The 26411-nt window shown below is 49.1% G+C and overlaps 1 protein-coding gene across 3 annotated transcripts in view; it reads right to left on the reverse strand.

The window, feature by feature from the left end:
* STK24 (serine/threonine kinase 24) overlaps positions 1-26411 on the reverse strand; it is a 110422-nt gene that overhangs the window by 46274 nt on the left and 37737 nt on the right. For all 3 annotated transcript variants that reach the window (XM_060287787.1, XM_030856862.2, XM_030856863.2), the window contains one exon: positions 14641-14871. In XM_060287787.1, coding sequence (XP_060143770.1) covers positions 14641-14871 — 231 coding nt within the window. The remainder of the gene's footprint in view (positions 1-14640; positions 14872-26411) is intronic.

The raw sequence follows: 26411 nt of genomic DNA on the forward strand, positions 1-26411 counted from the left end.
GTGAAACTTGACTTCCAGCACCTTTTCCCAGGGAGACAAGTGAAAATTTCTCCTCTTTTCAACCAGAAACCTAAGCTCTTAAAGACAAAAACCAAAACGACAACAAAACTTTGCTAGGAAATACACTAATATTTTCTGCTGCATCTACTCCTTGAAGAATAAAGCAATACAGCAGGAGGACACAGGCTGTGCCGGCAGCAACCAAGCCGGTCCAGGGCTGCCGTCCATTCCTAGGGAGACGAGGAGTTCCCGTCTGCCGTGCCTTCCCTGGGTCAAGATCTGGAGCAACACCTTCTAGAATCTGAGAGCTTGGTCTCTAATTTGCACACGCACCAGACTCAGGCGGAGGACCCACCACAACAGTTGACAGCAGCCCCGTCAACAATGTCCCCCCAGATCAGGCAAGAAGGGAAACAAACTCTGCAAATTTGTCCCCAAAGCAACAGCGGCTCACAGTGACCAGAGTTAAGCCCGACGTGTGGTGAACTACAGACACAGAACCACAAAGGGCCGACCGTGAGTTCACGAGCACCACCTCAGGGGAATCCCCGTCCTCATCCGGAGAAAGCGGCCACAGCTGCCTTGCACTCCACTCATTCCTAAGCCCCGTGGAAACAGGGTTACTTGTTACCTGATGTGGCGGAACCCTAGCCCTGGCTGGAAACAAGAGAGAAAGCCTCAGGGCCTCTGACACACGTGCACGAGGTGTGGATGGGGGCAAAGCTCGGGCTGACCAGGAGGGCGCACGTCTGCCTGGGCGGCACCGACAGCAGCTTACCTCCGTGGAAGTCTGTCCGTGTTGGGGGCATGTGCCCACTGTCCATCGGGCTGCCATCCCTTTGAGGAGAGGGAGACATGGATGGGAACCAAAGGATCTTCTAAAGGCAAGTTCTCACCGCAAGCTGCCCAAGGTCCCTGCGATCAAAGAAATCATCGTGGTTTTGCGGTTGGCATATTTACGCCCCTTTTCTCCTAGGGACAAGTCTGTCAGCCTCTGAATGGACCTCCGCTTTCAGAACACAAAGTGCCCGGAAATACAGCTAGCTCCACCTAGGTAAGGAATACAGGAGATGGGAGAAGGGCAAGGGGGCTTCAAGGCACACCCTGGTGCAGAACGCGAGCGTAAGAGCATTTCCTTCTCACAAAAGAGCCAGAAATCAATTGTTACTTTTAAAGAACCAACGTTTTCTACCAAATATTTCAACACAAGCAAACTCCACCTCTTCATACCCGTTCAAAAAATGTGACCAATAATGACTCCAAAATCTACACGGCACTCTATACCAGCCCTAGCTAAAACGCTTCTATACGAAGAAAAGAATGTGGGTGATTAGCTTCTATAAGCACTGGTCTATAAGCAACCTCGCCATCGGCCTAGCTCCGCTGAGTCCCAATTATAATGACAGGGAAAATTCATTAGATCGAATTGAAGCACGTAATCAGAAAGTCAATCTCACACTAAGTCAACAAAAAATCATCAAAGTCCAGGAAACTAAGTTAAATACCTAATCCAGTGTAACAAATGCTTGGTCTACTTAACAGGTTACATAAATTGCTTTTAGCAATTCAACCTGCAGTAAGCCAACCACCACCCAATGCCAAAACATCAACACTTCCCAACTAACTGCACCGCTAGCAAAGCTGTCTATATATTCTACTGCATATAGTATCAACGATTTCCTTCTTTTCAAAAAATTCCTCTTTCCTTCAAAGAAATACCTGAAGATGTTTGATACACGCCACCGCAGTAATGCGAGTAACAGAAATCAGAACACTGTTTCGTCACCTGTGCATCAGGCATACAAAGAAAGGAGGCATTTCACAGGCGACCACAGAACCATCCTCAGGTGAGGAAAAAGACAGGCGGCGCCAACAGGACAGCTGCGGGACCACAAAACCAAAGGGGGGTTCTTGGCAGAGACTGGGCGCAAGCAGAGGTGTGGGAGGGACGGGGCCGGCCCGCAGGGCTGGTGGGATGGCGGTTCTGGCCGCTGAGGCGGCTCCAGGGCCGCGAGGGAAGCCAGATGCCCGGCACCACCGGGGACTCTGCAGCATCGGCTAGGCTTCTGATCTCCGTCAGAGGGGCCACGGCTCCTGGAACAAATGCAAATTCGTGCGTCCGACACACATGAGCTACAGAGTGAACAACAGCTCTGCGTTAGAGATCGAATAAAACAATTTCCACGTGCCAGGCAAGAATTTCTCCCGTTGGACTACCTGGGAAATAAGGTGGCAGTAAGTCAAAATTCCACACTGGGACAGTACGGCCCTTTGAAGACGACATCTTCCAGCCTCAGAACCACGGCAAGCGTGACACGGTGACCCCGGGCCAGGAGCCCGCAGGTCCCCCATCGGGCTAACCTGCTCAAACTTCTGGTGGGCGCTGCACGGCTGCGTGCGAAGGGAACGCGGACGCGCGAGCCGATGCCTGATTCCACAGAACGGTGGTGGTGGACGGCGGACGCTGCAACGCCGGCCACGGCAGCCACCGAGGGCGGGACCCACGGAAGCCTCCCCGTCCAGCCCTCTCCCTTCTCGGGCCCCTGGCCCTGGGACTCTGGGAAGCCCGCGCTCCTTCCAGCCCCAAAGGAAAATCCTGCTTGGTGGGAGCCGACAAGGTGGCCTCTCCGTGCCACGGTTTTCTACTCTAGAGGACAAGAGGTGGGGGCCAGGGGCCTCCAACGCCCTTTCCCGCTCTAACAGCCTGGGACGCCAACTTCTCTGTGCACGAGAAGTGTTTCACAAAACGGCAAGCTAAGCTGAATCAGATGGATATGAACTTAAAAGATCAAGGTGTCCGATCTCTCTTTTGCAGGTAAGGACACAGCTCCGACAGCAGGCGACAAGCCACACTTCTGGCTTCACTCAGAGCCGAGACGGCATCTTCAGAGGTAGGCGGACCGTCTCCAGATCTCGAACTTGGGGTCAGAATGGCTAGAAAAGTACGGAGAAGTGACGGATACGATACAAAGCAAACCATCGCCCAGCGCCCCCCCCCCCCGCCCTTTTCTAAGTAGGCTTCATCTCCAGCTTGTTTATGATTTTTCCCAAAACCAAATCTGCAGACGTCTCCCCGCAATCCCCAAACTTTTGTTTCCTGTCAAACTGGAGCTGCATTATCCCACCAACCTACCTGGCTCAAAACGCATGGGGAAGGTACCGAAGTGGAACTTAAAACCAATGTATGAAGAAGATTTAACATTACAGTAAATTCAGAAACATAAAGAACTGTGTGCTCACCAAGGCCGTCCAAGCCACCCAGAGCCCCCCTTCTTCCCACGGCCTCCTGCCACTTACGGTACTCCTGTTTGTCTCGGACCGACCCCAGCAAAGGGAGAAACAATTCCATGTTGCCACACAGGGCCTCTCCCAGCTGCCACCTGAGAGACTCTGAGGCATCAACCCACAAGCTGTCCCTTCCCGCCGGTTGCAAAACACAAACGTCTCCTCAACTCAACACACAAGCCAGCGCACAGTGTTTTCAGCTGTCACTTTGAGCCGCGTTAGCCCTCCACCCCAGAACCCAGAGAAAGTTTAGGAGCCGAGATGCAGAACCGCCAGCCCAGAAGTGAGTCAATACTCGATGATCACCTGAACAACCAGCTAAAATGCTGTCTCAGCATCCTTCCTAACCCATGACCAGGAAAGAAGTACTGGGGAGAGAATCAGCGATGGGAACCCTGTCCAAGGCCAGGTCAGGTTCTATTTTCCTGTTCTATCTGTAAGCACCATGCAGAACTCAACAGAACAAAACCAACATGTAACGGAGGGGGACTGGACAGCTCTCAGCTAATAAAGCAACTCTCGGAGCCTCTTGGCAACAGCAACTAGAGAAGACTTTCCCTGCTCTATGAAACCAATTGTTTTTTCTTAGAAATTAGAAAGGGCACACTTTAGATCTGGCTAACTGCCATCTACTTACATCAAGACTGAAAGAGAAAAATCACATAACTATCTTCAAAATAACAGGAAAAAAGTATGTGCTCTTGTTTGTTTGTATAAAAACAAGACAAAAAAAAGTCTAACCAGGAATAGAAGCAGACTTCCTTAATGGAAAAACAAACAAACAAAAAAGAGGCCACACATGAAAATTCTATAGCAAATACCATACTTATTAAAGAAAAATTTAAGATGCATTTCTTTAAGGTCAAAAACAAGGCAGGTGTATCGCTCCCATCACTGCCAGTCGACAGTCTAGAGGTCACGGCCAAAACATAGGACGCAAGACGGTGATATGAATGGACGGGAACACAAGAAACCATCACTGTCTGTAGATGTGAACATATGCATAGAAAACTAATGAGTTCAGCAAAATTGCCAGAAACGATGTGAAAAAAAAAAAAAAAACATACTCATTCCCTTAAACTAAGTAATAACCAATCCGAAAATATATCTCTCAAAATAGCAATAAAAACTACGTGCCTAGGAACCAGCCCGATCTTCAATTTTAAGAAGATCACATAAGACAACCTAACCAGAAAAAAGGCATTCATAGTCAAGGATGGGATGACTTAAGATGTCAATTCTCCTCAAAAGTCAATGCTTAGGGACTTCCCTGGTGGTGCAGTGGTTAAGAATCCGCTTGCTAATGCAGGGGACACGGGTTCAATCCCCGGTCCTGGAAGATCCCATGTGCCGCGGAGCAACTAAGCCCACGTGCCACAACTACTGAGCCTGCGCTCTAGAGCCTCCAAGCCACAATTACTGAGCCCACGTGCCACAAGTACTGAAGCCCACGTGCCTAGAGCCCGTGCTCCGCAACAAGAGAAGCCACCACCATGAGAAGCCCACGCACCGTGACGAAGAGTAGCCCCCGCTCACCGCAGCTAGAGAAAGCCTGCGTACATCAACAAAGACCCAATGCAGCCAAAAATAAATTTAAAAAAAAAATCTTCCTGGGTTGGGACATACGGTTAAAAAAAAAAATCAATGTTTAAACTTCAGTAAGATTTTAAACAGAAAATGTACAAACTCATTTTTTGCATGTATGTGGGCAGAGGTGGAGACGGTTATCACTCCAGATATTACGACTTAAAACAAGGCCAAGGTAATAACAATTCACACACACACAGACCATGAATGATACTGGCCCAGGAAAATAAAACAGACAATCCAGAAATAGGCCTAGACACATATGAGACTTTGGTATATGATATAACATCATATGCGAGTGGGGAAAATACTGTTTTATACAATAGTGTTAGGAAACTTATCTCTACATGGAGAAAAATAAAATCCCTACTTCAAACTGTATATCAGACAGATAAAAGATCTAAATGTAAAAGGCAAAATTATAAAGCCAACAAAAGAAAAAAATTTAATATATTTTTAACCTTAGGAAACAAGTAGGTTCCTTAAACAGGATCCCAAAAGCAGAAATCAGAAGGTAAAAACGGATGGATTTAACTACATTAATATTAAGGAGTTTTTTCAACGAGACACCTTCAAGTTAAAAGCAGGATAACAGTCAGAGAAAATACTCGTGGTATCTCAAACTGATACAGAGTAACTTCAATATACTTATCAAACACTAAAATACAGGAAAGCCAATGGAAAACTAAAAAAATATGAACAAAATTCAACAGAGTAAGAAATCCCAAGGGGTAAGAATATATGAATAGACACTCACACCTACTATTAACAGAAATGCAAATAAGCATAAAAAATACTATATTGTACTTATGGGATTGGGAAAAGTTAAAAAGTTGTATATTGGGCTTCCCTGGTGGCGCAGTGGTTGAGAGTCCGCCTGCTGATGCAGCGGACACTGGTTCGTGCCCTGGTCCAGGAAGATCCCACATGCCGCGGAACGGCTGAGCCCGTGAGCCATGGCCGCTGAGCCTGCGCGTCCAGAGCCTGTGCTCCGCAGCGGGAGAGGCCACAACAGTGAGAGGCCCGCGTACCGCAAAAAAAAAAAAAGTTGTATATCAATGTCAGCAAGGAAGTAGACAATCGAGGCCCAACATCGCTAGCCATGAGGGGAATGCAAACCAAAACCACAATGAGATACCACTTCACACCCCCTAGGGTGGCCATAATCAAAGATGCCACGAGGATGTGGAGGAATTAGAACCCTCACTCACTGCTGGTGGGAATGCAAAATGATGCAGGTGCTTTGGAAAACAGCCTGGCAGTTCCTCAAAGGGTTAAACACAGGGTTACCATGTGACCCAACAATTCCACTCCTAGGCATATACCCAAGAGAAATGAAAACATGTCTACACAAAAACTTGTACACTAATGTTCATGGCAACATTATTCCATTATAATAGCCAAAAAGTGGAAACAGCCAAAATGTTCATCAACTGACGAATGGGTAAATAAAATGTAATATATCCATACAATGGAATATTATTCAGCAATAAAAAGGAATGAAGTACAGACACATGCTACAACGCGGATGAACTTTTTGAAAACATTACGCTAAGTGAAACGGGCCAGTCACAAAGGCCACCTACTGTATGATTCTGTTTACATGACATTCCAGAACAGGCAAACCTATATGGAGACAGAAAGCACCTAAGTGTTTGCCTGGGGCTGGGGAAGCTGGGAGGAAATAGGGAGTGACCAGTAACAGGCACGGGGTTTCCGCATCAGATGATGAAGATGTTCTAAAGTTCACTATGATGATGGCTACAACTCCATGAATATACTAGAAACCACTCCAACAGTGCATTTTAAGAGGATGAATTGAATGGCATGTGAATTATATCTCAATAAAGCTTTTCTTTTTAAAAAAAGGGAGAAAGAAGAACCAGCAAAAAAAACTCCCACTGCTAGTGTGAGTGTAAACGGGTGAAGCTATCCTGAACAACATGGTAGTGTAGGGGTGGGAACTGGCATATCTGGGGGGGGGCCTGCCCCAAGCCCCATCAGTTGTATTAATAAGTGTCCTACTCCAGAGTGCTGCACAAGTAAGTCATACAAAAAGATACTCAAAATCCTAAGTCATTACAGAAAATGCAAATTTAAACCCTAATGGGATACCATTACACACCTGCTAAAATGGCTAACCTGAAAAAACTGACAATACCAAGTGTTGACGGGAATGTAAACTGACACAGACACTGGAGAATTAACCAGCAGCCCTACGTCTAGGTGTTTACCCTGGGGAAATGAAAACTTACGTCCATACAAAAACTGCACGTGAATGTTAATAACATTATTCATCACTGCCAAAATACGGAGACAAACCAAGTGCCCTTCAATAGTTAATATAGTATATAATATACTATAGTATTATATACATATACACAATACATGTTATATATTGTGTATATATATACAATAGTCTATATAGTAGGTATATATTCCTACAACAATACACCATTTGCCAATAAGAAGGAACAAACATTTGAAACATGCACGGATCCCAAACACATTATGCTAACTGAAAGAAGACAGTAACAAAAGGTGTGTGATTCCACTTATATGACATTCTAGAAAAGGGAAAACCACAGGGACAGAAAACAGATCAGTGGTTGCCAGGGACTGAGGGTGTGGGGAGAGAGATGGTCAGGAGTTCTTTGGGATGTTGGGATTGTTCTGTATCCTGCATGCGCTGGTGGTTTTAAGAATCTACATATGCGTTAAAGTGTGCAGAACTGTAAGAATTATACACCTCAGAAAGTTAATTTTACTGTGCGCAAATTTTAAATAATTATGTGGGAGGAAAAAATAAACTCATACATAGTACATAAACAACATTTTATCTACTCAAGACACACATATTCAAAGACATATCAAAACGTGTCCTACAAAAGAGAAGGGTGGTAGGGATGAAGGATGAAATAATAAAAAATAATAAAACTGACCAAAACAGAAGAAGCTTACATAGATCGATGATCATGGTGCCACAAATTGAAAAATATGAAAACACAGCTCAGCTCTCCCTTATCTGATGTCCATAAATGGCAAAGGGGAAAAGAAATACAATGAGAAAATAACACTTGACTTAGCGGAACAGGCCACTTGATTGGCTGGGCGGTCGGTTCAAAGTCCAGAGGGGCTGTAGGAAGCAGAGCTGTGCTTTAGCACCAAGAGTAACACACCAGGCTTAAAACAACAACAAAAAACTGAAGATACACACGGGGTAAAAAAAAAAAAAAAAAAAGCCAGGTATCAACACCTCGCTTGTCTTTTTTTTTTCATTAATGCTACTCTAATGACCAAGGCCAAAAATGAAAAACAGATTGTTACTTCTGACCTTGGTCATCCATCAGTTTTCGAGAAAACAATGCCAACTGCTAGCCGTAAGGGCCTCCAGGTATACAGCTCCACTCCCAATGTCAAGCAACGTCCTAGGGAATATTAACTCTGCAGTAAGTGCAGCGTTCAGGGAGAATCACACTTCCCATCAAGACATCCTGCAGTGAGGGAATGTTCCCTCTCACTGTGGTGAACTGCACCCCTAGGAAAGGAGACCGGGGTTGTTTTCTACTGCTTTACTCAAGGAAGCCGAGTTTCGGATGAGCACTAGACAGAAAGCGTCATGGTCAATATCTAGGCGAACAATCCTCGCCGTTATGTTCGGAGGACTCCTCACAGCCTTTGTTCTATCTTACATCCGAACAAAGGTACCCCGGAGAAGCATGTTTTGGATCCACTACCCCCAAAATGCTGCCTGGGGTTTCTTGTGAGCCTGGCACACAAGGCTGCGCGGCTTTGAGCAAAACAAAATCACTGTCCAAGTTTGGACACATGCTACTCACAGCACTCGCAAAGCTCACACTTGCTCTGGCCACAAAAACTGCGTGGGAGTAACCAAGGTCTCTGAGACTGCTGTCTTCAATACTCTTGGGGCTACTCCAAGCACCCCCAAGGCCAGCCCTGGAAACATTGTTCCTTCTATATTCTGGGACCAAAGACCACCATCCATTCCACAAGCAGCACTGTGAGCATCTGGGCTGGTGATTCTTTGTAGCAGGACGTGTAGTGGCATCCCTGGTCGCTACGGGGTGACCTACAGGGTGCCGCCAGCACCCCAGCCCCGCCCCGTCGTGACAACTGAAAATGTCTCCAGACACGGCCACCTGTACCTTCAGTGCAGGAGGGGTACACGTGGGGCAGTCAGAAGAGGCACAGAGAGGTACCGGTACTACGTTTAGGTGGCTTGGCCCCAAAGTCACGTGCTCCTGTCACAACCCCAGATCTGCCTTCTCCATACGGCGCAGCCCGCCTTTCTCCTCTGCCCTCTACACTGGGCATCTTGACCCCGGTTCAGTGAAGCTGTGATCACCGTTCCACGTGCACGACACCATTAGTACCTGACTGTCTTCATCTCAAGGAGAATGTGCCAGGCTCTATCTTCGGGAATAGGAAAGAAGTGAATGAGACAGGACCTGTGAGCTTTTGGAAGAAGCCCTGAGGCAAAGGAGAGTCCACACACACCAGGCACATATCTCAACTCAACCGCTTCCCAAGACCAATAACCCATCTATATTCCTCACCGTGTCTAAAACCAGAGGTCAATACAAGAGCAGGATTTGCCATGGGGCGGTCAGGAGGGAGGTGAGTGAAGATAAATTCAGACAATGTACCCTAACAGATATGTTCATTATCATGTGGCTTCAGTAGTCATTCTTCTGAGCGATAACGAGATCATGAAATTATAATACAATATGCCCAAGGGAAAGAGTATAGTTTTGTCTGGTTTTTTTTGGCTATGAAGCATAAGAGGCTGATTATATTCTATTGCCCAAGCTAGGATGCTTCTGAAAGTAAAGAGTCTGCTATTTTAATAGTCATGCTGGGGCAAGAAGTGAACACAGGGGGTGGATGGTAACCTCCTGAGGAGCCCCATTCACAAAGACACCAGCCATTTATATAAATATTTTTTCACTTCTTTCCCTAAGCGTAAAATGGGTGGGACTTCTGTTTCATCAGGAACTACTACTTTCCCTTTGGGGAAGGGAGGAAAGGGGAAAAAGAGCAAATCAGAAGTCCAAAGAACATAACTTTAAAAAATTACCCCAAAATGCGTCTAATGTACATAACACACACCGTAGCAGAATCATCTGTACTTACATACAACGCTAAAACACATAAAGGGACTTTCCTGTATTCGTTTTCTGGTGAATCCAATTGGTAAAACTACCCTAAAAGTTTTTAGGAACTGAAGAAAAACTTACTCTTAAGTCAAGGATCTGAACCCACTATTAGACAACTACTCACTCAATGGACATGTTTCCTTAATAGCGAAACTACAACAAAAATGACTAGGACGAGTAAAGGTTTGATAAACACAGTTTTGTTTTGTTTTGCCTTGTACCTGATTTGCTTTGGTGAAACTGGCCTGATGTTTGAGAGTATTAAATAATTTATTATAAAAGAAAATGATAACCCTAATTTTTAGTGTGCTAATAATGTTTTTACAACTCATAAATTTTGAGTTAGTTGGCAAAATAACTTTTCCCTTAATTTAAAAAAAATTCTTAAATGAGCACTTACTAAAAATCCCCTAACATGCCAGGCACTTTACCTATCAGATCTCAATCTTTATAGTAATCCTGTAAGATAAGTATATTTATCTGCATTTTGTCCTTGAGGAAGTCCGCAGCTTGAGAAACATCCAGACAGTTAAGTAACTGTACTAGGATCCAAACTAAAATCCGGGCTTATAACTCTAAGTGAATCTCAAAGTAGAGATTCTAAGAGGCAGGCAATCTCCCCAAGACAAAAAAAAAAACCTTAAGAGCTGTGCTGCTGAATGGAATGAGTAGCTCTTGTGAATGCTGCTTAAAAAGAAATCAGGGACTTCCCTGGTGGCACAGTGGTTGAGAGTCCGCCTGCCGATGCAGGGGACATGGGTTCGTGCCCCGGTCCGGGAAGATCCCACATGCCGTGGAGAGGCTGGGCCCGTGAGCCATGGCCACTGAGCCTGTGCGTCCGGAGCCTGTGCTCCACAGCGGGAGAGGCCACAGCGGTGAGAGGCCCATGTACCGCAAAAAAAAAAAAAAGAAAGAAAGAAATCAGGCTCAGACGCCTCTATAGCACCTCACTGTCCACTGTTACAATCTTATCATGTCTTCACTGCCTAACTTAAAAACAAAACCAAAAAAGTCTCTCTCTCCCCTGCACACCACCCCACCCTCTACGGTTTCATTGTGACCTTGTAGATGGTATTTTTGCGGCAAAAAAGCTCCAGTGGTATAATGATTGGGATACGAAGGCTTCTGGTTAATATTCTAGCTGGTTTAATCTCCCCCAAATTAAACAAACTACAGCAAATGAAGTTCTTCTATGGCATGTGATAATCTTCAAGACCTTTCCGGCCCTCAGCTTCATCAATACAAACCTAAGTTTTCACCGTTGCACTATTCCCCCTCCTCCCTAAATTGTCAGTTGTTGTTTCTGTTTTTACTATTTCGGGAAGAAACATGCTACACAGCAACTCTGTAATTCGATTATAGCTACACAGTCAACACTCACGCCCCTCTCCTGATCTGCAGTAACATTCAGCATAGTTAGACCACTCAGCTATTGTTTTCAATTTCTCCTTCTGGAGTACAGGACTGACACGAAAACGTAATTATGACATCTTCTAATGCAAATCCAGCAAAGGAGAAACCAGTTTCTGCTCATTTCCTCTTTACCCAGTCTTGTTGTGTAAAAGTCCCTCAACACAGGTGAAATCCTGAGGCCCCCTCCCCCATCACCACTTAAAGAACTAAAACGACCAGCTCTGAAAGCTATGGGGAGTTTTAGAAGGGCAGTAAAAACCACACAAGGCACAGGAATTTTCAACTTTGTGTCAAAGACCCATTCATCTTACACGTCAATTTAATTTGTATCTTACTTGACAGTTTGGACCATATTGATTAAACCTCATAATGCTACCAAGATGACGGGAGAACAGCCTCTGGCTCATTACGGAGGGTCTCCCTCTGGGCCAAGGCATCTCATGCAACTTCTCTCACACCGAGAACGGGCAGAACGTCGGGTCTGGATTCTTGTCCGGCTCAACTTACGGTAGTTACTAGTACTGTTTAGCAAGAGCAGTCCACGTGTTTTCATCAAATTTGACAGAAAGGCTTAAGAAATTAGGGCAGCTTTTCATGACGGTGGTATTACTCCTGGCATTCCTGAGGCAGTTACATTTTCTGAAGGACAATCTGCCTGGTAAAATACATAAAGCACTACAGACAAAATTATCCCAGCTCTTCATCCCACCTGAGGACAGTCAGTGGAGAAAGTCGCCCCAGCGGTCACTCCACCCACCTCGTGCAGAGAAAGGGGCCTTGGGAAGGACCGTCTAGCTCAGCCCCAAGCCCGTCTGCTCTGCTGCGCAGCGCACGATTAGACGGCAGTTCCCAGACCCTCCTGGTTAGGTGCGGCCGCGTGGCCGAGCCTGGCCGGGGGTTGTGAGCAGAAACAAGGGGCCCTGTGACCTGGCCTGGGTATACGAGAGCTCCCCTCAGGGGCCTCCATTTTCGCCCCCATGCTGACTGAAGGCAGCCGAGCACACCCATGTGTGGGGTAAGGAAGGCAGAGCCGCAAGACAGAAGGAACCTAGGTTCCTGAGTAACTGCTTGGAGGAAAACCACCCATGGATCAGGGCTATGAGTGAGCGAGAAATAAACTTCTATCATATTGAGCCACTAAAAACCTAGGGTGTTTATGCCAGCAACTGACGTTAGGTTAACTACATAAATGCACTGGCCCACTACAGAACAAGGTTAGATTGACTTGGAGTGAGCAACTCAGGAAAGACAGGACATACCAGATGGAATCTCTAGATACGTACAGTCAAGGTGACACCGCATTTGGCCACAATAAAGCAATCACCTCGCCATGCAGTAAAAAAATTCCGCTGAGGAACCCAGGCTGAAGGAGACACCTGCAAACCACTGATCCTGAACTTCCGCGGCAGTCAGATATTAGCTGGTGTACGTCAGCAAGAATCTGTGAGGATCTTCCACACTTCCTTTGCCGAAACTACCATAATTCATATTAAAATCCAACATACCACATGAACCCTAACTCTGAATTCCCTATGCAACTATTCTGACGTCATTTCACAAAGGGTAACTGATACAGTAGACAGAGTTCAAGTTGAGTCTCTTCAGCTGTTGAGTTTTTCCTCAACGGAAGTTTAACATAAAGAAGACCTCTGCTTTCCCTATGGAAGTCACAGGTGCTCTCCTCTTGGATCATGGATATGACAAAGCTTACCGTGCTCCCCTCTTTGCCTGGTCAAGACCCAAGCTGCATCCTCCCCCCTCACAGTAACACTCACGGCTACCGTGGGCTACCCTCTCTCCTCCTTGCTTCCACCTCAGTGGACACGTCCTCCACTACAAGGTAATGTCAGAGATAAATGTGAATAAATAAACCCAATCAATTAAGGAAGGAAATTAACACTCCCTAAGTACCCACTACATGCCAGGTACTTTCACATACTCAGTTCTATTTAATCTTTGCAACAACGAGGTGTACACCATAATTTTCCATTTTACAAATGAGGAAGTAAAGAAGTTTTTAAAAAACTCAAAGTCCAGGACAACTGACTCCAAAACTCATTCTTCCCCTTTCAAAATGCTGCATTTTGACCTCTGACATACTGCCATTCTTTAGGCAATTGAAAAAACATAGAATTACCGTCCAATTTTTATTTCCTTTAAATATTCATTTTAGTGAATCAACAGTTCTCGAATATTCCACCCTCCCACTTACACCTTATTATTACGTTTCCACGAAATCAAAGCCTGCACCAGCCCTCTGACACCAGAACACGTGGAGGGCTACGACATGGAGAACTGAGAGGATGGACCCAGGGCAGGAAGAGGCCTAGTCCCACATTATCCAGGCGTACTGCTGCCTCCCTTAGGAAGAAGTTCTTTCTACCTGTGACGCTTCCATTTCCACAGAGAATTGTTTCAGAAATTTCTTCACCAATTCTGAAGATTTCCAAAACCCCATTTGAAAGACACGACATTTCTAAGGGCAGTGGAACGGGCATATGTCAAGGAACTTGAAACACAAGGGACAGTCTTAAACTCTTCTAGTGGTAGAGCACAACGAGTACAACACGCTTCCACGCAGGGCTGGGAAACCGTCTTTAATACGATTCTTTCCCACTTGAACTGCGTGAAGATCGAGGACAATCTGCGGTGTTGTATTATAGCTACTACTTTGTTTAAGTAATTATTTACTAACCGAGAATTCTTCAAAGTCAAATGTAGGTAAACCAGCTCACTAATCAACATTCTCAATTCTTAGCAGTTTAAAAAAAAAACAGCACTAAATTAAAACACATTTGATAACTGAAAATATCAAAAGACTAATATTCTTAGGTTGGCCTGAGTTTTTATCACAAACCACGCTAAAATTAGGCGATGAGTAGTTGTCGTTATAATAGCTTAAGAAATGCACTTCTGATGACAAAGTCTCACTCAGAAATACTTTCTTGTTTGAAAGGGAGTTTCAACATCGAGCACTTTTCACCAAAAATACATTCTACCAGTGACATTTAAGATGACAGAACCATTAGAGACAGGTTCCTTTGACTGCGAAGGTCAGAACACTTCTCCTTCCTCTGAAAACCTGCTGTGCTATTTATCAAAGTCCTTCCCGTCCGAGGCTCGCGTCTCAGTCAGGTGCTGCATGGTGGAAAACCGCGTCTGCATCTTTAAGCCTTACCTTCAGATAGGATCCATAATATTTGGTTACGTAGGGACTGTCACACTGACTCAGCACTGTGATCTCCTGCTGAATGTCCTCTATCTCATCTTCAGCCTCTTCCAGATCAATGATTTTTATGGCGACCACTTTCTGAGTCCGATTGTCAATGCCCTTGAACACCTCGCCAAAAGAGCCCTTCCCGATTTTCTCCAGTTTGGTGAAAAGCTCTTCTGGATCTGCTTTCAGGTTCTGTAGGAGAGAAGGAAAAGAAGGGAAACTTCAGTGACTCACAGGGCTGTGACTGCTTCGTCCTTGTATTGATAACATACATACCACGGTCTTTCAAGGACCGATACGTTTTCCTCACTTAAGGATCAGGCTGCGGTGACCACAGCATTCGGGACACAAAGATTTCTAAATCTCACCTGCGTGTGCACATTAGACTACGAAACACGGCAAGTGTGCAAACAAAAACAATGACCCAGCTAGATTATAAAAACTGGGGAAGGCTCCAGCTTTTGTATAATTAAAGTAAATAAATACCAGAACGCTTAGACATGCGGACTTATTGAAAAAAATCACTCTTGTCTAAGCAAAAATTCTACTTTTCTCCCCATGCTCCCCCCTCAACTCTCTTAATTCAGGTAGGTATATACTAAAACATAGGTTAACTAGTATCCTCATATAACGGGGGGGGGAAAATGTACGCCCTCACTTGTTTCAGAAGAGGCCATGTCCAACAATACACTCTCACGCATCTTCGCTTACAGCTACTGCCTTGGCCTAAGTATTTTAACCAGACCCAGGAAACAATAAGGAACGTGTTTTCTTTTGTCAGGTGAACATCATACCCTTGAAAATGGCTTCTAAAAGCTCTTAACCACCAACGTGATTAGCTGAAAAACACACACAGCCTACACTTCCTAGGCTTCAGCTGTAAGGACTCCAACACCCAGCCCAACAGCTCCCTGACCAGAGAGAAGTGTGAGCTGCTGGGTTCTCGATGGGCAGCACCTGTCAGCCCCAGGCGGGCGAGAGGGGTGACGCTGACACTTCGCAAGGAGAGCTAGGCACGCTGCACATCTCACTACGCTGAGCCGCCCACCCTCCCCTGTGAAACAGCAGGGAGGAAGAGGAGGGTTGAAGGAGGAAGGACACCAGACACGGAAGAGGGACCCACAGAACATAAGGGGTCACAGACACAGAACTACGGCAATCTGGGCGGCACTGGGTTAACCGAGCCTGTGGGCGAACCAGGCGCCCCACTAACCTGCCGTCCCAGGTGAACCCGCAGAGTGGCCAGCGGTGCTTCCGAGGAGAACTGACACCCACCAGCCCCCTTCCCACGTGAACAACGGACCCCAGTGACACAGGCGCGAACGGACACCACAGAGGCCCCGCATGAGACGGCACAGTGAACAACGTGAAAGCTCACAGGTCTCACCCATAAACGTGAGAAAAGTGAGAAATGGGGTGACCAGGAAAGGGGGACGCGAGAGGCCGCGTCCATTTCCAGCAGCTACAGCCTCTGCCGTTCTCATGCCCTTTCCCTTCTGTCCTCCCCTCCGGGGTGAGGAAGGCTGGCCCTCCTTCTCAAGGCCAATCCCAGAAGCTTCAAACCCACCTGCGCGCCCCCAGGACGCGGCTTCATCCCCGACCCCCTTCTCCACGCGCCCCTCCCGCCTGTCTCTGCCCTGGGCAACACGCTGGGGTGTCTCCCGTTGAAAAACCACCACCACCTGCTGCAGGTCGCCCTCCCCGCTCACTCCTCCCCAGCGTCTCCCCCCACAAGGTCCCCACCGTCACAGTCTGGCCCCCGCCCTGGCGGCGGATCCTCCACGAGGTCGGCCCCCCGTAGCCTGCCAGTCCCCCGGCATCTACAACGCTACTCCCCACTCGTCCTCTTCCAGTCTCCCTGCCAGAAGAGTCTTCAGGCGCAGACCCGCCCGGGCTGGCCGTCATCAAGGGCAGCCACCCCGAGGCTCCAGACTTGGCCTCCTGTCTTTCTCTCCTTCTCCCCGGGGTTTGGGACCCTGTTCCCCAAACCTGGCTACTGAAGAATCACCCGGGACACTCAGAGGCCCCCAAACACTCGCCCGGTCATAAAGGGTGGGGGGAGGAGGGGGTCGTGTAATCCATATTTTCAAAAGACCCCCACTGAACAGGCACCTTTGAAAACAAACTTCTAAATTACAGGGTATGTGGTAACTTCCAAACTGCTGGTGCAGTCCTTTGAGCTTTAACGCCCAGGATCCACTGCTTGCTGATACCTCCTCGGCCTGGACGCGGCAAGCTCCGCCTGTACGCACCGAACGTGTCATCTCTGCCTCGGAACTGGCCATCCTCCACGCACACGGCCTCCCTCACCACGCCGCACGCCACGCTGAGGGCATTCGGGAACCACATTTTACTCTCCTTTCCACCTGCGTGCCTGGGCACACCACTGACGGTCCCCAGGTGTCCCCTGAGCAGTAAGAAAACCACAGCCTCACACTGACCCAAAGAACACGCTGACTCAGGGAGACAGAGCGCCTGGGTGGGGGAACTGGTTGGAAGGGTTAAGGAAGAGGCAGTCAGAGCCACCTGAACTCCCATTAGCAGTGATTCTCAACTATCAGGCGCATGAGAATCACCTGGCGGGCTTATCAGACCCCCCCCCCCCGCCCCAGGCCTGCGGCAGTGCATCTGCGGGGGAGCCAAGTATCAGCGCCCAGGTGATGCAGGTGCTGCTAGTGTGGGGATCACGCTTTGAGAAGCACTGCTTAGCAGACCCGGGGTGGGGGGGAGAAGCGAGACAGCCCTGACTAGATGATGTGCCGCTGAAATGAGGCTTGTTTTAGGTCAGCGGACCTGACCCCCCTGCACTGACTGCCCCACCCCCATACTGAGAAAAACAGTGGTGTTCCTTTTTGGGAGTTAATTAAAACAAAGCCAACAAGAATGTGTCCAAACCCCTACCATGCCAGAGATGAGAGTGTGGGAGATTGTTACAAAAATAATGGCCAATGAATCCCGGCTGTATCCACACCCCTTCAGCACTCCTCCAACAAGAAAGGAATAGTCTTATGTCCCCATCCCTTGAATGTGGGCTGGTCTTGTCACATGCTTTAACCCACAGAAGGTGGTGACTTCTGAGCATGGGCCTCAAAGGGCTGGGGAGGCTGGGAGTGAGCGTGCGGTGGGAGGTCCATCGCAGCCACTGCATGGATCCCCGCTGAGGCCCAGGACGTGCATGCGGCCAGCCTAGGCCACCCAGCCTGAACCCCGGCACAAGAGAGCATCCTCAAGGGAGTGCCCGGCCAAAATCCCCGTCAATCCACAGAATCTGTCTTAAACCATCAAGTCCTGGTTGGTGTGTTACTGTACCCCAGCAGAGAACTGGTACAAAAAAGGATGCCAGAAGCAGGGTGCTGCCCCGGCACAGGCCCTGACAGCACAGCCGGACAGCAGAACTGCTGCGGACCATTTACTAACTGCCTCTCTGCCCCCTCTCTGAACACGATCATCTACCTCGTCTCTCCATGGGGTGTGGAGTGTGTCTTTTCAATTCACGGCTCTCTGAATCAACTGAAGCCACCCCCAAGGAGCTGCAATGCGCCCCGTCCACATCCAGCCCTGACCTGGGGCAGGCGGGCGCAGACTTGAAGGCCACTGCTGTACCCGGAGGGAAGGGCGAGACGGTTGGAGTGAAGTGTAGCCCACAGCTTGGAGGGACAGAAATCATTGGGAGCAGCAGGCCAGCCCGGACACTGTTACAACAATGGCTTTAATAAATAACCCATCCCCAAGCCCAGGCCCCTATTCAACTCTGCCTGCTGCTCCCCTTGACTCTGGGCTGGCCCTGGGGTAGACACTATGCTATTTACGAGGTTAAGCCTGAGGCCCTGCAGCTTTCACCTCCATCAACACTTAAGGAGGCCTGAGCTAGCTGCTGGAGAGGAACTGCGGAGAAGAACCCAGGCCCTAGACCCCCAGCGGGCCAACTGCAGACACGGAGAGGGGCGCCCAGCGTCCTAGCTGACCTTAGGCCAGCAGCTCTCCTGCCGACCATGGGCAGTGAGTGAGTCCAAGCGAGACCTGAGGGAAAACTCCAGGTCAACCCAAGGGTTCGTGAGAAATACTAAATCATTATTGTTTTAGGCACAAAGTTCTGGGGGGATTTGTCACCCAACAGATAACAGAATTCAATAGAGATCGCCGATCACTGCCAGACAAAAGTGTCCATTCCTGAGGGCAGGGTACAGACAGATGTTCTACACTCGGGAGAAGAGTGTTTCGTTTCAATAAATTGCCCGATTTTCCTTTTGCCGGGTCTAAAACCGCTTAGAAAACAGCTGTTTTCACTATACTGCTTTGACCATCCTCCCCAAAGCCCTTTCCCCGGCATCCACACCTGTGAAGTTAGCGCAGTTTTTCTGTCTCACATCTGCTCAAGTGTAGTGTGGCATTCCATGCTCTTGGCCACTGTGTCACCAGCTATAAACCGGAATAAAACCCGGCCCTGGATCTGCCAAGACGGTGACGGCAGGCCCTAAGCAAGCAGGGTCCTCGCCCTTCGGCAATTCTCGCGTAAGTTCATCACCATGCACTGCAACCCCGTGCAGTGTGGTAAGGAAATCAATGCCAGAGATGACCTAGTCCGCAAAGGAACGTCAAGATTCGGCTGCCAGAATCGGTTCTCCGAGGCAAGTGGATCTCCTTGGTAGGAAAGGTACCATCCTGCCAACCATCTCGAGAATTCTCTTTTCAGAAAGGTTTAAGCTGAACCAAGCACTGGTCATCATCCAAGATTAGAAAGGCCTGCCGGCCCCTCACCCCACCCATCCCACGTGCCTGAAAGGCAACGGGCTCCTCCCGGGCAGGAGTCAGGACACGCAGAGGCTCGGCCTCCTCTGGGCAGGGTAAGGCCAGGACCCTCCCCCACCATTCCCTTCTCCTAGGGCAATGAGCTGGGGGACCAGAAGGGCGGGGCTGGATGCTACCTGCACATCCCACTACTCAGGTCTGGGACCAGTCACTAAAGAACATCACTTAGATGCCCAGCGCCACCTTCTCATTCCCGCACTGAGTCAGGAGATCACGCTCTAAGGCGGGGTGTGGGGGGGGGGCGGTGTGAGTCTCATGAATACGCTCACTAACCTGTGTGACCCCACGAGCGACTCAACATCTAGGTCTGTGTTTCCTCCCCTGAGGGAAGGGCTGGAGAGAGAAAGAAATAACAGCAGCAGAAGCATCTCTCCAGATTAACTGCCACTAAGAGTGGGAATCTGGCACCCACCAGCTGCGGGACGTGTCCCGGGCACTGTCTATAAAAGAAGGCACTCAAATACTGATGTCTCTTCTCTGCTCACGTCTCTCCCATACCCTCAAAACCTTTCCCTCCTGTGTCAAGAAACAGCCCAACTTCCCATTTGGGGGAGCCTTGAGGTTCAGTGAAAGTTTTCAGGAAATGACACGCATGACACCTCGTTTTCCTACTTCCTGTGGCTTTGGCTTTTTCATCACCCTTTTCCTCATGACAGCTCCAGGCCATCTGTCTCTTTAAACTTTAGTCAGCTGAATTCTGAGCCTTTCTATACACTCACACCTCCTCTTGTTTATTTTTAATTTCAAGATTTAGAGAAGCCAGGGCATTTGTTACACTTAACCATCCTAAGGTCAGGATCCTTGAAACTGACCAAAATACGGAGAAGATGCATCCCCCTCAGTTCAGGGGGCCCAGGCACAGGTCTGCGCTGTGAAAATGCTCCCAAGCCCCTTCCCCATCAAGCCCAGGAAAGCCTTCGCTGGCTCAGGATCGCGGGAAGAGCTGAACAGCCAAGGGAACGTGCCCAGGGAACCTGGAATCCCCAGTTCCACAGACCTTTCTCACTAACCGTGATATGGAAGTTTCGGGGCCACAGGCTACCCCAAAGCCTGGCATCTCCCAGAAACAGGAAATGAACAGGCATGAGCACAGCAGAAGCAGCTGTCACAGCGCCATGCAGCACAGGGAAAGGGGCCCCAAGCCTCCAGGATTCCTGTTCCTCTGAGAAGCGGAAATCCAAGGGTGTGAGGGCCGCTCCCTTCAACTCCCCCCGCTTCCCGAGAGATGGTCCAGAGCTGCCCAGCTGGAGCTCAGGCTTCTACAATAATTCAGCCCATTTCATAATCCTTTGAGAGAATTCATTAAAATACTTCCATGATGACTTAAGTATTTTATATTTTTAAACCTGAACGGCTATTACTGTGTTCTTTTGATCACTTCTGGCAAGGAAAAATGCACCTGGCATCACTAATCAACTTTCAAAGGTCCTCAGCTTCAGACGTACCGCTCGTACGGTTGCACAGACGACACCGCTCTGGGCTGAAGCCAAGTTCCAGGAAAAGAAAAAGGAACTGTCTAGGTCTGCCGTGTTCTAATACTTGCGCCTTATCACATCAGCATTCCCGAAGCAACAGACAAGAGGGCACCGGGGTTCAGCCGGGTCTGGACTAGGTGTGGCCCCTCCCCTCTTCTGAACTTGGCAAGCATCCCCAGTGAAGCACAGAACTCTCCTCCTGGAGCTGAACTCGGCCTCAGAGCCCTGCCCTCCCCACCTGCCCGGGCAGAGGCCGGCACACAGGTGGGCACTACGGGCCGGCAGCTTACCGCAGACTTGTCCTTCTGCATCGGCCCGACTCTCCCACCCAGCCTTTCCCCGTGGTCCCGCCGTTAACAGTGTTACTGTCTTCCATTCCCAAAGCTGGAAACGCCTGCACCGCAGTTGCTTTCTTGCCCCTACCTCCCAACTGTCTCTGCATGCGGCCCCCGGCCTCCCGCCTGACCCCGCCCCGCCGGCCCTCCCTCACCCACCCGCCGCGGCCACGGCTACTCCTCCAGCTGCCCCGACCCCAGACGCCCCCGCACACTCTGCGGGCAGAAAGCGGCTTCCTCGAAGCGCGTGGTTTCCCTGCACTGCCTAAAGCAGCCGGGACAACACGCCGTCTCGAGACTGAAGTCACACACGCTCGCCGCGAAGCTGAACCGCAAAGCCCCTACCCACCTCCGATTCCTGCTGCTCTCCCCGCTTACCCTCCCATCACCCAACTTCCTAACACTGTCTCCGAGCACCCAGGGTTGCGTACCGTAATGACTCCACACGCAGTGAATTCTCCAAGCGACAGAATTGGAGGCGTGGAGAACAGACGCGTGGTTGTAGGGCGGGGCGGGGGCGACGAGTGAGAGGCAACACGGGAAGATTCCACGTGGCCGCAAACAGCTCTGCATCCCGACTGCGGTAATTCTACTCGAACTTCTTCTGCCCCAAAGAGACCGCTATTATTTCACTGTTACAGGTGAAAAGTTCCCATTTGCTGTTTCATACCCTCTCAACCCTAATGACTCCCTTGAGCAAAGGGAGCAGGGCTCCAGGGCTCCTCTTTGCCAGAGCGTGATTTTTATGCCACTGGTTGAAACGGTATTAACATTTTACAGATGATTTTCCCCCCTGAGATTATGATTACCACTTAAGAATGTATCTTATAATCTTGCCAACCTAACCCAACAAAGAAGTGAGCAGCATGGGTGCCTGCAGTCAACACCCAGGCCCCCTTAAAAAGCAAACACTGTAATCCAAACCGAACACCCAGGGGAGGCTTCCCTGGTGGCGCAGCGGTTAGGAATCCGCCTGCCAATGCAGGGGACACGGGCTCGAGCCCTGGTCCGGGAAGATCCCACACGCTGCGGAGCAACTAGGCCCGTGCGCCGCAACTATTGAGCCTGTGCTCTAGAGCCCGCGAGCCACAACTACTGAAGCCCGTGCGCCTAGAGCCCGTGCTCCGCAACAAGAGAAGCCACCGCAATGAGAAGGCCACGCACCGCAACGAAGAGTAGCCCCCGCTCGCCGCAACTAGAGAAAGCCTGCACGCAGCAACAAAGACCCAACGCAGCAACAAATAAATATAAATTTTTTTAAAACTTTAAAAAAACAAAAACCCAGCCAAAGTTCAGAGCATTACGTGGAGGAAACGAGGAAAATGCAACCACAGCTTAAACAAATTATGAGACCCAGTGTGCACCAGATGCTCTGCTCTGATTCTGCAGAGTATCATTTGGGGCAGCAGCTATACAAGCCCCGGAGAGAAAAGACACTAGAAACCGCCCCCCACCCCCAACAATAAGCTACCAAACAGAGAGATTCAATGCTGTCCTTCTGAACATTTAACTTATCTGACAAAAATTCAGGTATCTAGGCAACCATAAGCACCTGGAGTCCAAACAACACGTGTTCAGATCTCAGTTCTACCAAATTACCAGCGAGTCACTGAACCACCCAGCCTGCTTCCATACCTGTAAAACGGGGTAACACTGCTTACTTCTTAGAACGTTGAAGGGATAAAATCAGAACATAAAGAAAGCTCCTCGTGTGGTATCTGCTAAACAGTAAGTCATTAGTAAATAGAAATTTTGTTGTTGCAGTTGTTTTTTTGCGTGTGTACTTAATATTGAGCTATGCTTTCTGAAAATACTTGGTCGAGGTTGAACAGAAGCCTCTCATCTGAACTAGAAGGAGAAGTAAAACCCAGATCATGGACTCACAAACCAGCACACCCTCCACGGCACTACCTTAAAATCAGCTAAAATAACGAGGCCTTTTCTCCCGCAGGAAGGGAACAAGGAGAATTCTAGGAGGCCTGAGTGAGCATCCTCAGAAAGAGCGAAGGAAACATCTGCAAAACTCCTAAGGTACAGAGGCCACCCCTGGTGCAGGTTAAAGAAACCACTGGCCAGGGAGGCCCAAGGGCCCTGTGGCCTGGGTGGGGTTCTAACACAAGGCTCCAGAGAGGGCACTGAGCCACAGGGATGCAATGACCCCCACCCCCCACCCCCAAGTATGAGGCTCTCAGGGCTAAGAAATGATGCTAGGAGCCATAAATAAACAGAAGATTGCACCTGTGAGAACCTTCCAAGCGTTCCATAAACCTCCCTTTTTAACTTTCCTATAACGGTGACTACTAGATCCCTTAAAACAGAGAAGGAAAGAAGGCTCTACTCCATGGGCAGCCTCAGGAGAAGGGACTCAAGCTAGATGAGCACAAGGGATTTTAAATGGAAAAGGAAAAGCAGGCCCAAGCCCAGGGAGAATTACAGCAAAGAAGGCAGGATGTGAAAAGCACAGGCCTGGGGCACACAGCACACCCCATCAGCTAGTCAAGAGGACCACATGCTTCCTGTACAGAAACACATACTTTTAGTTTGTGAAAGAGGAATCCTGTTAACTGTTTCTGAGCAGAAACTTGAGCCTAAGAGATCACCTTGCAAAACAACCTGCAGAAGGTTCGAAGGCACAAGGCAGCTTCACGCTGACATCCATAAACGAGCTAGATTCGCAAAATCCTGGCCTCCCCCAGGTCACAACTTAGGTGCAGTTGGAAGCCGTGAAACTCTTTGGTCTTGGACATGGCCTGGGTGGAGTGAAGCCGTGAGAAAGATGAGCACCACTTCTGAATGCCCTCCTGAAGGAGGTGTCGTCTCCACCTTACGGTGGTTATGGGACTCGTCCAAGGACACAGCGTACCTGACAGACCCTGAAATGCAACTCAGGGCCATCTGATTCCAAAGGGCGAGCCATGTTGACGACTGCCTCCCAAGTTCTAACAGCAAAACACAATAGAAAGAGCACAAAATTAAGACGCACAAGACCTGGGATTTTCCCCTGCTGCAATGCTTTGCTGCATGACCTTGAGCAAGGTCTTAACTTCTCAGTAAAGGCAACAAGGGTGCCTGAAGTGTTTATCTACCGCACAGGTTTGTCAGAGGATCAAATCAGCCCAAGTAAGTGGGGAAAGCGAGGTGCACTGCAAACCCTCTCCCAGAGCGCAGATGGCGGCTGCGTTACCTTGCAGGGCGTGCGCTCTCAGAAAGCACATCCAAGGCCAAGCGAGGTCACCTTTAACACAGCGCTCGGCTCTGAAGACGTTTTTAGAAATCACTAAAACACTGGCCAAAACAGTTACTGAGAACGAACCACGTGTAACACAACGCAACACGGTCCTGACGAGATTAAAAGCTACTGTCATGTTAGAGTATGGCTTAACTTTACATTCCTATTTTTTTAATACAAATTATTCTTCCCATAAATATCTTTAAGCTAATTAGACGCAAATAAAATGCCCTGAAAACCTGTCTCATCGGTTTAATCTAACCATTACATTTCAAGAGGCACTCTGTACTCAAACTAAAATTGGGCAATCTGTCTAATGAAGCCTATTAACCTGGAAAGGGTTTTCTCTGATTGTTAACAAGTTTAAAGCTCATTCTTTCTCGGGGTCTTTCCCACACCTCCCCCACCTGAAAATCAAGCTGCCCTTTTTATAAAATACATGCAGGAATATACACGCACACACACACACACACACACACAGAGACACACAGACACAGAGACACACACACAGAGACACACAGACACACAGACACACACACACACACACACACAGAGACACACACACAGACACACACAGAGACACACACACACAGAGACACACACACACAGGCCAATGCGAAGTTTATAAACAAACAGAAAAAGACCCCCAACAAACCAAATACCCTTTATGGGGATCTGCCCAGAAACCCTCTAACCAGCAATCTGCACCGTCTAAAACCCATTCAACTCCGGAAGCAGCGCACAGAGAAACTTGGGGGCCCCCCGGGCGCCTCCCCGGCCTGCGAAGCCCCTTGCACACTACTGCCATCGGGGAACCGTCACGGTCATCCGTTAGCGGGCCCCCCAGATGGCCGGTGACCCCCCCCCAGCAGCCAGCCACAGCCGGACACAAACAGATGACTTGATAAGCAGGCCTCGGATCAGGACCTTCTCTCTCGCCCCCAGCGCCGCCTCGGGACCCAGGGCTCCCCCTGAGGGGCAGGAGGCGAGCTGCTACGGGCCCCTCCCCAGTCTGCCCGCACCCCTCAAAGGCACCACGGACGTGGCAGCGTCTCGGCCGGGAGGAAGAAGGAACCACCCTAGGTGTCTGCCTCTCCTCAGCCTCCCGAGAAGGGAGCAAAAGCCACTGGGACGCAGGCGCGGGGGAGAGGCTGCAGCCCGCTGGGGGCCCCGCTGGGCGCAGGGGAGGCCCCAGGGCGGGAGGTCGGCGGTGCCCAGCGGGGCTGCACACCAGCCAGGACCACCTGTGCCCCAGCCCCACTCTGGACCAGCAAACCCCGAACTCGGGGGATAGGACCCCAGCCCGAGCATTATCTAAGCCCACCCCCGAAGATTCCAACGGGCGGCCAAGGCTGACAGCAGGGGTCTGGTCTGGGAGGCCACCTGGCATGTTCACCTGCTTTTCTTCACCTGGGAAAATCACGTCGGAGCAGGGGACGTGGTGTCCCCCCCGCCCCGAAGCTCACATTTCTAGTCTCTTCCTCTCCAACCCCTTCCTCTCCTACCTTGCTGGCCAAGGACACCCATTCTCCGCCTCTAGCCCCAAGTGTTTTACGTTAACTAGTCGGCTGATTTAAGGTCTCCAAAAGGAAAACCTTTATTCGCCACATAGAGCTCTTTAAATTGCAGATGGCTCCGATCATCTCAGAACCCACAGGGTTTTCCCATCCTCAGATCGTCCTTCAGAAGAAGTCTCACTCCTAGCTAGTTGACCAGAGGTCGTTTTTAAGTGTGAGACCTAAATCCCAGGTTTACACAGAAACAGGCTTTCTTGCATATCACACCGAACCTCCTCTCACTGCGGTGGGAGCCCCTCCTGGCCTGTCTCCACGTCATCACTGCCTCTTCTAAGCAGCACTTTCAGTCTCTCACCCGCCTGCTCGC

This window comes from Globicephala melas, chromosome 18 (assembly GCF_963455315.2).
Source record: "Globicephala melas chromosome 18, mGloMel1.2, whole genome shotgun sequence".
NCBI classification, from domain to species: domain Eukaryota; kingdom Metazoa; phylum Chordata; class Mammalia; order Artiodactyla; family Delphinidae; genus Globicephala; species Globicephala melas.